This window comes from Saccostrea echinata, unplaced genomic scaffold, assembly GCF_033153115.1.
Source record: "Saccostrea echinata isolate AGI-Se365-2 ecotype Australia unplaced genomic scaffold, CSIRO_AGI_Sech_v1 ptg000001l, whole genome shotgun sequence".
Lineage (NCBI taxonomy): Eukaryota > Metazoa > Mollusca > Bivalvia > Ostreida > Ostreidae > Saccostrea > Saccostrea echinata.
Window position 1 is genome coordinate 48,361,040 of NW_026889750.1, and position 13,905 is coordinate 48,374,944.

Consider the following 13,905-nt stretch of genomic DNA (forward strand, 5'->3'; position numbering starts at 1 on the left):
AGACTAAATTTTCTACCTGTTTTGATCTTATTATCTTCTGCAGTTGTAAAATATGACAAAAGCAATCCAAATATTATTTTTGGCGATGCATAGTGCAGTAGCGGACATTATCTTGAGAGATACTCGAGGAAAATAAAAAGGGCACGACTCTAATGAAAAGAACTCAGTTTTAAAAAGTCCAATCTCAGGTCTCAGGGAATTTGCAGGATGAAATATGTGGAGATAACGAACAGTATTCTAGCTCAAAAGTCCATTAAACATGACAAATTAGGAGTAGAGCAAACACGGACATCTAAGACATCAGAGGTGGGATCAGGTGTCATGGAGGATATCTCATTTTGTCAAACCGATATGTTTGAGAGATATGAAAGTCTTTTATCTCTGTAATGCTTGCATGAGAAAATTCCACTACATGTGTATATCATTTAAATCACTATATTCATTTATACTGAGTCCATCTAAACTAGAGAAAGGTAACAATTATTGTACTTAAACATATTGTATTTGATTGAAAAAAGGCGTGTGCTATATAAATATTAAACTATGGTTAAGAGAACCCATAACAATTCACTACAGACTTTGATCAATGGTCTATTCATCATCTTTTTTCAGTAATGAAAACAACGAAAGCTGTGTCAAAATATGGGTATAATAAGGATCACGCACATATGAAATTTAGATGGTTGTGTTCGGCAAAAATTATAGGTGCTGTGTTTCAACACATTGCTGCACATTGCAGGTACAAGGTTACTGTTACTTCAATAATAAACCCTTGAGACCTTTTAGAGTTGTATAATCTTAGACAGCGATATGATATCACATTTTGTATTTGTAGACTGCAATGCGTTTATGCATAGTGTTTGAGTTAATTATTTGGTGAAAATGACTGTCTGCGTCTTGATATTGAGGGATATATACGGGTAAAAAAAAAGAGAAGATGCGGATGGTAAAGAGCGCAAAACCAAAGACCCGGAAAACACAAGAAGTGGGATCTGGTGCCTGGGAGGAGTAAATATCCCCTTTCAAACCCGCATAAGCCCACTTTATTTATCAGGCAAACGGGGCAATCTTTGTCAGTAGCATAACAATGACTCTTCTAAAAAGATTTTTAGAAATTCGAAATATTGTGAAGTATCATACTTTACGGGAGTAATTTGTTAAACAAAGATTAAATGATTATTACTATTGAAAGACCTCATACGACCATACTTGAACACTAAACACTTGAAAAGTGAAATTGCTGGACCACCAAATGAACCTGCTTTAAAACTTTTTTATTAATAAATTTATTTCTATATTTATCATCATTTTCATCACCTTTATTTTCCGTTATCCAGTAATGTTTTTTTGTAATTATCAGAAATCTCAATTACTTTGGCAAAGAAGAAAACAACTAGTATTCCCAATATTTTTTTCTATATAACATATATATTATGCATATATAATATACACCAAATACCATTAAATTCCTTCAACTTGATTTTGTTTTCCTACTTCACATCAGTTTTCTCTTCCGCTTCCGTTTTCATATTCTCTTCTGTAACGTTCTCCTCCTTGATCTCCTCCTTACTTGGGGTCTTGGGTTCCTCCTGTGGTTGGAGTGGGGCGGGGGCGTCCAATGGTTCGTAGCCCTCTAGGTGGCAGTAACGGGCAGATAACTCGTACAGTTGATCCTGGACTTCTTCATTCCGTGATTCCTCTGACGACTCCGTGGCTTCAAAGTCTTTGAAATAATTTCCTGAAACATCTGAGTGAAAAATTGTCTGTCAGTAAGGAATTTTGAAAATAAATTTCAGGAACGAATGTAATTTGTTGTCCCTTTGCAGGATACAAAAAGTAGTCTGTCTTTACAAGCAGGAAAAATGTTACTTGTTGTACCTTTATAGGATACAAAAGTAAGTTCTATCTTAACTTACACCTAAACCTGCACAGTTCTTACTTCTAAAGCTACGTGAGAACAGCTCTATTTTTACATAATTAAGCAAGATGAAAAAGAAAGCTTCAAACCACGTTTGAATAAAAAAAAACAACAAGCAATTCTTCATGATGATAATATGAAATCATATCCAAAAATATTTAGAATCTAAATATTCATTGAAAAAGTACTAAACAAAATGCAAAAAAACCTTTGTATTTTTCATTGACACTCAGCTCCTTAATCATTTCGCCTCCATGGTCCACCGTCCTTGAAATATTTGCGAGCTTGCAGATGGGCCCCACTATAAATTTCAACCTAAATCTGGAGTATAATGAAGCATGTCTGGTCAGCTGCGTAGATGGGATGAAACCTACAAAAAAAAAATTATAAATATTTACATCGCCTGAATATTTTTTCTCTCATTTCTTATGAAAATCGATTGCTGTTCATCGGAAGCAGCAATAAACAATTTTCTTTTAATAAATTGTTATATCTGGATTCAAATGTCAGCTATATCATCGTTCTCCAAATAATGTAATTTAAGGATCGGTAATTAAATATTTCACGTTATTTCATCCAGTTTATATGAACAATTTAAAGACATTAATGTATGGAATGTCTTTGTTTGTTTACACAGGGATGAACCTATGCAGATAGATTACATTATCAATATGTACTGGTCCAAGCTGATAAAGCAGGTAACAACATAGTCTTTGTAGGGCTCATTCTCACAATTGCAATTTAGTGGAACTTCGATTTAATTCTACAACTGGTAATCTAACTTATAGTTAACTTTCTAAGGAGGAAATTCTTCATGATATATAATAAATCAGTTTTAAATATTTTTAATATTTTCAACAACCAAATTGAATTGAATTACAATGCCTATACTGGATTTCTAAACTTCCTAAAAATCCTTACAAAGATACGTAGTGGTAAAGATGACGATTACGAACAGTGATTGATCTCAAAAAAACTTACAAACAATGCAAATCTTTCAAAATGGCATAAAACACAGACCCCTGAAATTCCAGAGGTGGGATCAGATGCTTAGGAGGTGAAAGGCTCCCCTGTCGACCCGTCACACCCACAGTGAGCCCTGTATATTGATCAGTCAATTTTAGTATGAAAACAAGGCATAACAATTGATATGAATTAAGTCATTCAAAATACGACCCTGTGATAGGTTGTATTTGCTAATAAAGTCATTATAACGACGATAGAATTTACGAAATGCTGATTTTAAACAAGATTGTTGTATATGTAAAAGCCGGTTCTAGTAAGTGTTCTACCAAGCCTTTCTTTACTCCGCACTAAATTATTACCTGCAGCGAAGGAGAAACTTTAGAATACTGTACAACGACATATAAGAGAATTTGTGTTATTCAGATATGGATACTTACAACCCCAAGGAACCATTAGAAAAATTGAAATTGCAAAATTTTACCAGAATCAATGGCAACTTTTCAACACTTTATACAAACATTCTCCCATGACAAATAAAAGACCAGACTCTTTGACATCATATACAACTGTTTCTTCAATTAAAATAAAACTCGAAAATTTGAATAACTAGCCATATCTGACTCTACACACACGTATTCCGAGCTTTATATTGAAAGGAAGCTTGAATTTCTTACTGACTATATCTATTCACTTTTCGGAGATAAGGTTTTCGAAAAATCTGTGGAATTCCCATGAGTACCAATTGTTCCCAGCAATTTATTAAAAACTTCTACATTAAATGAAGTCCCGAAATGAAATACACTGCAGAGTCTGACACATCTACTTCGTATTAAGATGTTTTACTGGAGAAACATTGATGGCAAACAAACAATAGACAATTAAGCTGATGATACAAAGATATCAAAAAGTTTTTCAAAGTCAACATTCCGAAAATTCCTCTGCCGATACAACAACCTTATTTGCAAATACAGTCTGTCATTGGATCGATGCTGACTGATGTCTTTCAAACGAATTGTTATGCCATTATTTTCACACTGAATTGTCTACGATTTTTTCTGTTTACCAGATCATGACAAGGAGCACACAGCTGGTGTGACCGATTGGTGTGGGATGCTTACTACTCCATGGCACCTGATCGATCCCACCTCTATAAATGATTTTCTCTTCATTTAAGGGTCTGTCAATTGAAAACTAGCGTCCAGCTTAATATTGAGACTTTAAAACGTTATTGAGTAATTATCTGAAAATAATTCTAAAATATTTTTGATTTATTAATTTGAGATTGCTAGCTAACGCAGTCGCTCTTTGAAACAGTCTGCTAATCAAAATACCTGATATAGAAATACGTGTAAGATATCAGTTAACAATCAATACATCAATGCTAAAATGAAATTAGATTTCTCAAGTAATTATTGTGAGAACAAACATCAGTAAAGAGTAACTAAAGCATATTAAAATGCTGAATTTTTCGAATAGCAGACAAACCAAACACGATCTTAAATCTATATGTAGATTGAATCTGCTGTCCACTGTCATATTTAACGGGTCAATTAAATTAAATTCAAGGTTAAACGGTAAATTACAATGGAAGTGACAAGTTTCTATTGAATACGTTTTTTGTGCAAAATTAAGCAAGAACGAATGTTTGCTTGCTTCAAGTTTGTTTTGAATACTATTATTCTAATACGTATCTCGATCTAATTTAGATTTGGTTAGTCTGTCATTTGCAAAATTTTGCATCTTTAATCTGTTGTAGTTTCTTTGATATAGTTTTGATTGTATTTTCAATATTTACCAGTCTTATAATTTCATATTCACATCATTTTCATGATTGTAAACTTATACTGTACACATTCCATTTTCTGTTGTTTAAATTAATAGACTGACTAAAACAAAAACAAAAAGCTTTTGTATTAGCTGGCAACTCAACGTAAAAGTACAAAACAATCTATAACCATTTTCAAAGAACATTATAGTTGTTTCCTCTATCTGGACTATCAAATACCTTTTAAACCGTTCACGGTAGCTCAGTCGGTAGAGCGCTCGCTTCGTGATCGGGAGGTCGTTAGTTCGAATCTCGGCCGCGACTGACCTAAGTCGATAAAAAATGGGTAGCAACTGTTCCTTCGCCATGCGCTCGGCACTTTGAAGTGAAAGTTGCGGGTCCTTCGGATGAGACCTTAAAAACCGAGGCCCCATGTCACGGCAGGCATTGGCACGATAAAGACCCCTCACTGCTCAATGGCCCTGAGTGCCGAGTAAAGGTCAAAATTTGAAGCCCTTCACCGGTATATGGTGACGTCTCTATATGAGTGAAAAATTCTCGAATGGGACGTTAAACAACATACAATCAATCAATCAAATACATTTTAATGTGATACATGTTTAGTTAGACAATAAACAAAGCTGAATTTTCTTGAAAGAGTCTTGATTTTTGCAGTCACTAGAATGAAAAACAAAAATCATTTTTCAAAAGATAAAATAGTTAAAATTTCTACGTCGAAATTGGGCATCATATGCTCTTGTCATATTCTTTCAAAATCTTTAAATAAAAATAAAAATATTTAATCAAACATTTTATTGTGTACAGTGAGTTGAAATTGTTTTTATGCTAAAATAATATTGAGAGAGAGAGAGGGAGAGGGAGAGAGAAAGTCTGTGTGTGTGGGTATGGCAATAGCCCTCTTTAATATTGATTTATTGTCCTTAAAACAGTCCAGTAAGATGTCAAATTCCGGACGGCCGCACTAACGAAAAGTTATTCCAATTTTGATTTAGGCAACAAGGCATAGTTTTTATTTTTAAAAAAAAATCCTAACCATGCATATATCGGTTTTTGCTAAAGTTTGTTAAATATTATAAATATTTGTAAAATATTTGTTAAAAATTGGATTTACTTCATGTACAGCTTGAAAGAGGAATCGCAAAAGACCCAAAAGTTCAATCACTCTTCAAAGTACTAGTTATTTCTTAACACCTGACTTTCGACCTATAAATGATCCCTAGCTGTACATATACCTGGACACATGCAGTTTACACTGATTCCTGTTCCCTCCAATTTACGGGCCAGGGAGTATGTATTCATCACCAAGGCAACCTTGGAGTTCTTGTAAGCTTGACGTCCAGTATATGTTGCATCCTTTTCCAGGAAGAAATTCTCAAGATCAAAAGGTTCTACCACTGAAAATTGACACATTTATTCCTTTTACATGTACATCAAATTTATGTATTTTTAAAGGTCTTTAAGAAAATTCATTAAACTCTTTGCAAACTTGCATATATTATAAATTATTTACAGTTGCTTTGCTATGGTATCCCGATAGGGCATAAGCAAAAGTGTAAGAGCGCGTTAGTTGCATTAGTTACAATAGTTTGTATTGTTTAAATGGACTATGAGATGGAATACTGTTCGTTATCTCCATATTTTATTTACGTTAGTAACAACGTGTCGGCGCGAAGTGACAACGTGCCAGCGCGTTCGTGAAAACGCGCTGGGCGTTGTCACTTCGCGCTGGCGAGTTGTTACAAACACGCTGCGCTTGTCACTTTGCGTAACTAGCGGGCTGTTAAACTTTTGCAAATGACCCTATCGGGACTCCTTACTTTGCAGAGTTGTGAAATACTCACCACCTCTGTTAAATTTGAAGTTTATGTCGTGTAAAGATGATGTTACAAACACAATCCGACTGTCTCCATTTTCATTCGCTGTTTTCTTCAAATCGTCCAGAAGGAGATGGGTAAGAAGAAATGGACCTGTTATATTATATAAACATGTTAAATTATATAAACATCAATAAAATTATAATAAAATGGACATGTCAAATTATTTAAACATCAATAAACTTATAATAAAATGGACCTGTTAAATTATTTAAATATCTATAAATTTATAATAAAATGGACTTGTTAAATTATATAAACATAAATAAATTTATAATACCATGGACCTGTTAAATTATATAAACATGTTAAATTATACATACATCAATAAATTTATAATAAAATGGCCAATGTTTGTTTTGAAGATTGAATATTTTTTCCCTTTTCTCTTCTTTCAAAAGTGTATAAGAAGTTTGTAAAAGAGAACAATGGTGAAATGGTCAATTCTGCAAATGTCAAGATGTTCATCGACGTTGATTTTTCTATATTCTACATATTCTGTCTGTGGATTCGTGGAATCGAATACTACTACGGAGAGTTCTTCAAATTTCCCTCGCCTATATAAAATTGTCAACATTTTGTCCCCATAGTCAAATCCCAGTAATACCTAAGTAGTTCGTTCCCATGGTCAGTTCAAAGTTATCCTTGGTAAATTTTCTAACTGTATCGCTCGCATTGAGAAATACGCCAGCATCATTGACGAGGACGTTTAGATTTTTCCTAACTGCATGGAAGTCTTCCACAAACTTCCGAATAGAAGCCAGATCTGCCAAATCTAACTGCAAAATTACATCAAAATAAACAATTAATTGATAATTTTAATTTATTGTTTACGTCATATTTCATGCAGCATCTAAATTATATCTAGAACATATGGATATGTTGTAAACTTATTAATTTGGCTGTATATTCTAACCATCGCTTTTGGCAAAACCAGAGTTTGCTACATCAAATGCATCTTTAAATGTCTTGAATAAAAATATAATTTGTATAATCATTTAGAATTGTGCTAAATCAACGCTAACATGTTCAAAATTAATTTTATCCAAATATCGCACAAGCTTAATATAATACATTTAGAGTTAATTTCAAAAATGCATTGTCTTCAAATTAATTTGAACATATTTAATAGACAGTAAAATATATCACTTCAGTCAAGTATATGTATTACGGTATGGCACTTTTACTTTCACTTTAGAAGAAATAAGTAAATGTATTACGGCATGGCACTTTGACTTTCTGCTTTACCTGGAGAAATGTTGCCAGAGCTTTCGGGTTTTCTTGCAGAATTTTTTCGACTGCGGCTTTACCATTTTCTTCATTTCTACAGGCAAGAATAACGTCATTTCCGGCTTCACATAGTGTTCTTGCCGCTTCAAACCCAATCCCAGAATTAGCTCCAGTGACGATTATTACCCGGCCCGTCATTTTGTGCAATCATCAGATTTGATATATTTAAGTCTGCTTGTTTAAAACTTCTTGATGGACTTTGATATGCGATATCAAACAAGAAGTTCTATGCTGATGTTTGTTTATCGCATATCGAATGTTTATTATGCAATTATAGATTGCACATATTTGATAGTGGGTCGATTTGAAATGTTTGTTTACAAAATCCTGCTTTATTTTGATGGGTATCAACAAATTAAATTATATGTCCTACAGATTCTAATGATACAATTTTTTTGCATTTTATATTTGTGAAAAGTCATGAATTTTCCAAACAGTCAGCTAGTAGTCAGATTATATTGTATAAAACAATATTGTCAGACCTACATACAGCTTCTTCCAGAAAAGTAGAGAAATTAATTTTTACACAAATTGAGTTTTAACACTCACTTAAGCAAAGGGCTTAAGTGGACTTTTCTGATCGAAGTGTGTCTACTCATCTGTGATGTCTTTCAAGTTTTACGTTCATCGTCCCCCATGACAGCAACTATTTCCCGAGGTATATATATATATATATATATATATATATATATATATATATATATATATATATATATATATATATATATATATATATGAAAGTTAATTCTAGAAAAGATTTCTCATCACACAAATAGTCCATCATTGAGTACAGCTTTCCAAAGACTATGAGAAGAATATTGGATTAGAAAACTAAGCACCGCCTTTCCATATGGATGCAATGACGATGTCGATAGTGTTGGGAATCTTTCCAGTCCACAGTGTAGCAATGTTAATGTGATGGAACTTTTTAACCATTTTCAGAGAGTTAAGCGTAGTCATGGGCATCGGTCTTACAATAAATCTTTTATACACGATGCCTCCTTTGATTTATTACTACTTTATGTAAATCAACAGTTAGGTCTTCATCACATTCGCTCCAAACCTTCCTCTGTCCCTTTGAAACTTTTAAATAGTCTACCTGAAAAGGTTAAGGAAAGTCTATATTCGGATTCCTCGACACCAGAATACATGCTCGGATCTGTGGTTATGGATATTGCAATTCGTAGGCTTTTTAAACCGCCACGTTTTATGGAAGTAAATACAGCTAAAACCAGAGATGGGGTAATTGAAATGAGTAATTGTAATTTACTTTTTTTAAATACATTTTTTTCAAAAGTAATTGAAAGTATTCGTAATTGAGTTTCCTTTCGATTACAAGTAATTGAATGTAGTTAAATACATTCCAAAAATGTCATGCATTTTTCAATTACATTTCAATTACATTTCAAATACTTAATTTTTCAAGTTACACATTAAAAGTAGGTGTTTTATCAATGACTATTTCCATTCTTATGTCGATACGATATATCCTTGTAAGCTTGAGATAAAGATGCCACAGAGTCTGACACATCTGTTTCATATTTGGATATTTTACTTGAAAAAGACGTTAATGGTAATCTAACAACCAAGCTTTATGATAAACGTGATGACTTTAACTTTTCAATCGTCAACTTCCCTTACTTATGCAGCAATATACCTTCATCACCGGCATACTGGGTATATATCTCTCAGTTGATTCGATACGCAAGAGCAAGAGAGGTAAATTATTGACAAACAAGTTGATGAAACAGGATTCTGTAGAGGACTACCAGGCGATGGGCCAGACATGAAAAAGAAGACCTTGACACTTTGTCAGAATGGATTAATTGTATCAGATGTGTATTAAAATCGCGCATTAAAAAATTGAGAGGCAATATGAAAACCATCTATCCTTCTGTATTCAATAATCCAGAAGTGAAAAAAGAATTAGATAGATTACATGATCAGTACGTACTGGTCCCTGCTGACAAAGCAGGTAACAACATTGTCTTTGTTTGTAAGGCTCATTATATTGAATGTATTTTAGAGGAACTTGGATTTAATTCTACAAGTGGTAATCCAACTTATACTCATAGTTCCCTTTCTAAGGAAGAAATTCTTCAAAATCATATGTCAGTTTTGAATATTTTTAATATTCCAAACAACCAAAATGAATTCGAATTACCGTATTTATATTGGATTCCGAAACTTCATAAAAATCCTTACAAACAAAGATACATAGCGGGTTCCAGAAAATGTTCAACCAAGCCTCTTTCTTTACTCCTCACTAAGATATTAACAGTGGTGAAGGAGAAACTTCAAGAGTACTGTGCAACAATGTATTCGAGAAGTGGTGTAAATCAGATGTGGATACTTAAAAATTCCAAGGAACTTTTGGAAAATTTGAAATCACAAGATTTTACCAAAATCAACAGCTTAAAAACTTACGACTTTTCAACTTTATACACAACAATTCCCCACGATAAATTAAAGTCCAGGCTTTTTGATATCATTGACAGCTGCTTTTTCAATAAAAATGGAACTCGTAAATATACTTACCTTGTCATAGGTCATTTGCATAATTATTTTGTTAAAAAACATTCTGATTGTACACACAAGTACTCTGAAGTTGACATTAAAAAGATGCTTGAGTTTCTGATTGACAATATCTATGTGGTTTTTGGAGACCAGGCCTTCCAACAATCTATTGGAATTCCCATGGGTACCAATTGCGCCCCGTTATTAGCAGACCTTTTTTTGTATTCATATGAAGCAGAATTTGTCCAAAATCTTGTACGTGAAAAGAAGAAAACACTTGCTGTGGCCTTCAACTCGACATTTAGATATATCGACGACGTATTGTCAATTAACAATGGCTATTTTCATTCTTATGTCGATACGATATATCCTGGTGAACTTGAGATAAAAGATACCACAGAGTCTGACACATCTGTTTCATATTTGGATATTTTACTTGAAAAAGACGTTAATGGTAATCTAACAACCAAGCTTTATGATAAACGTGATGACTTTAACTTTTCAATCGTCAACTTCCCTTACTTATGCAGCAATTATATACCTTCATCACCTGCATACGGGGTATATATCTCTCAGTTGATTCGATACGCAAGAGCATGCTCTACGTATGTACAATTTCTAAAACGAGGTAAATTATTGACAAATAAGTTGATGAAACAAGAATATCAGCTGTCTCGTTTAAAGTCATCATTTCCTTAGTTCTATGGTCGATACAATGACCTTGTCAGCAAATACAATTTATCATTGAGTCAAATGCTGACTGACGTTTTTCATACTAATTGTTAGGCCATTATTTACACACTGAATTGTCGACGGATTTTTCCGTTATTTCCCGATCATGACAAGGAGCACACGGCGGGTGTGACCGGTCGGCAGGGGATGTTCACTCCTCCATGGCACCTGATCCCACCTCTGATGTTTGGAGGTCCGTGTTTGCTCTGCTCCTATTTTGTATTGTATAATGGACTTGTGAGCTTGAATACTGTTTGTTATCTCCATATATTTCATTTCATCCGAAGGACCCGCAATTTCCACTCCAAAGTGCCGAGCGCATGGCGAAGGGACAGTTGCTACCCATATTTTTTATCGATTTATCGACTTAGGTCAGTCGCGCCCGATATTCGAACTCACGACCTCCCGATCACGAACGAGCGCTCTACCGACTGAGCTACCGTGAACGGTCAATGTATTTGAAAGTATTTAATTACATTTCAAAGTAATTGACCCCAACTCTGGCTAAACCAACCATTTTTTCCATAAACTTCAATATGCCAACAAAGGAATTGACGCGTTTAATATAAGTAATATTCTTAGACCTTGACACTTTGTCATAATGGATTAAATGTATCAGATGTATGTTAAAATCTCGCAATAAGCGATTGAAGGGCAATATGAAAACCATCTATCATTCTGTGTTCAATAATTTAGAAGTGAAGATAGAATTAGATAGACTACACGATCAGTATGTACTGGTCCCTGCTGACAAAGCAGGTAACAACATTGTCTTTGTTTGTAAGGCTCATTATATTGAATGTATTTTAGAGGAACTTGGATTTAATTCTACAAGTGGTAATCCAACTTATACTCATAGTTCCCTTTCTAAGGAAGAAATTCTTCAAAATCATATGTCAGTTTTGAATATTTTTAATATTCCAAACAACCAAAATGAATTCGAATTACCGTATTTATATTGGATTCCGAAACTTCATAAAAATCCTTACAAACAAAGATACATAGCGGGTTCCAGTAAATGTTCTACAAAGCCTCTTTACTCCTCCCTAAAATATTAACAGCAGTGAAGGAGAAACTTCAGAAGCACGTAGAGCATGCTCTTGCGTATTGAATCAACTTGGAGACATAAACTCCATATGCAGGTGACAATTGTGAATTGCTATATAAATAAGGGAAGTTGACGACAGAGAAATTTGGCAGTAAAATAAGTGATCTGAGGTCCTCATTATTAACTATATTTACGTCACCAGTAATGAAGTGTCCAGCGGGACTACATTTTTGGAGTGAAGAAGAACATGAACACGTAGGAGGATTATGTTTCAGATGTTCGATATTTGGGCACTGTAGAGTTTTGTAACTAAAACGTTTGGAAGCAATAGCCGATGTATTAAACTTGATATATGGTGGAATACAAGACTGAACCCTTTTCTGACATTTTTGATTTTTGATTTTAACTCACAGAGTCTGACAGATCTGTTTCATATTTAGATATTTTACTAGAAAAAGACGTTAATGATAACCTAACAACAAAGCTTTATGATAAACGTGATGACTCCAACTTTTCAATCGTCAACTTCCCTTACTTATGCAGCAATATACCCCTATCACCTGCATATGGGGTTTATGTCTCTCAGTTGATTTGATACGTAAGAGCATGCTCTACGCATGAACAATTTCTAAAATGAGGCAAGCTATTTATAAACAAGTTGATGGAACAAGGATATCAACAGTCTCGTTTGAAGTTATCATTTTGCAAGTTTTATGGTCGATACAATGACTTTGTCTGCACAAACAACATGTCTACGGATTTTTCTTGGTTTTTTTCCTCGATCATGACAAGGAGCACACGGCGGGTATGACCGGTCCGCAGGGAATGCGCACTCTTCCATGGCACCTGATCCCACCTCTAAATTTTGAGGTAAGTGTTTGCTCTGCTCCAAATTTGTATCGTTTCTTTGGACTTTCGGGATTGAATAGTGTTCATTGTCTTCATATTTCATTCAAATCATTAAACTTAATTTAATTTAAATAAAAATAGAAATTTATAATTAAGAACAAAACGGCAATACAGGTGTGTCCACGCCCTTTTAATGAATATTTATTTTAAACGATCACGTCATTATATTGGTACAATAAACATTAAAACAATAAGACTTGGGGGAAGCTATATAAATATAGGAGATCTTCACCGACTCTTACATTGTAAACAGACATTTCAATTCAATCATGCAAATAGTTTTTATTCCCTTGATTTTACGGTATACATTTTTGTACATTGAAGAATAGGATTTTGTTGCTTTATTGCTAAAACAGCATGCAGTGGTTAATTTATTGACAACTTTGTTCTTAAATAATATTTTACTATTACAGTTCCTGGGAGAACAATGATAAGGTAAAATTTGAAGACTCTTATTTTTGTTCCAGGTGTCGTTAAACCGGTCTACATTTTTTTTTCGTCAAATACAATTAGATAAAAAAAAAATCTTCAGAATAGTTCAAAGAAACAGCAGGCATGCACATTTATCTTCTTAACTCATAAAATGATAAAAAAAAATCAAATATAACAACATATTTGAAGATTCATTTTCTTTCCTCCTGAGCAAAAACTTACGATGATTCTGATATTTACAAAACAAAACATTCAAATGCCATGTGGAAAAGAGACTTAAAATAAAATACAGTTTTCTTCCATTTCTCCTGCTTTAGCTATATATAAATACAATACATGAGTGTCATCTACACGTTATTTTCAGAAGAATATCTCGTTCAAAAGTGACATAAACACAGTCTATCAGCAAGCCTCAGCTATTGTCCGAAGTATG

The 13,905-nt window shown here is 33.6% G+C and overlaps 1 protein-coding gene across 1 annotated transcript; it reads right to left on the reverse strand.

The window, feature by feature from the left end:
- Positions 1–1,490: 1,490 nt before the first annotated feature.
- Positions 1,491–7,972, reverse strand: LOC133198104 (retinol dehydrogenase 13-like). The gene is made up of 6 exons (XM_061334252.1): positions 7,793–7,972; positions 7,152–7,323; positions 6,506–6,637; positions 5,903–6,055; positions 2,127–2,288; positions 1,491–1,747 (listed from the first exon to the last, which is right to left on the reverse strand). The coding sequence occupies exons 1-6, from the start codon at positions 7,970–7,972 to the stop codon at positions 1,491–1,493; spliced, it is 1,056 nt and encodes a 351-aa protein (XP_061190236.1).
- Between the last annotated feature and the right edge of the window lie 5,933 nt (positions 7,973–13,905).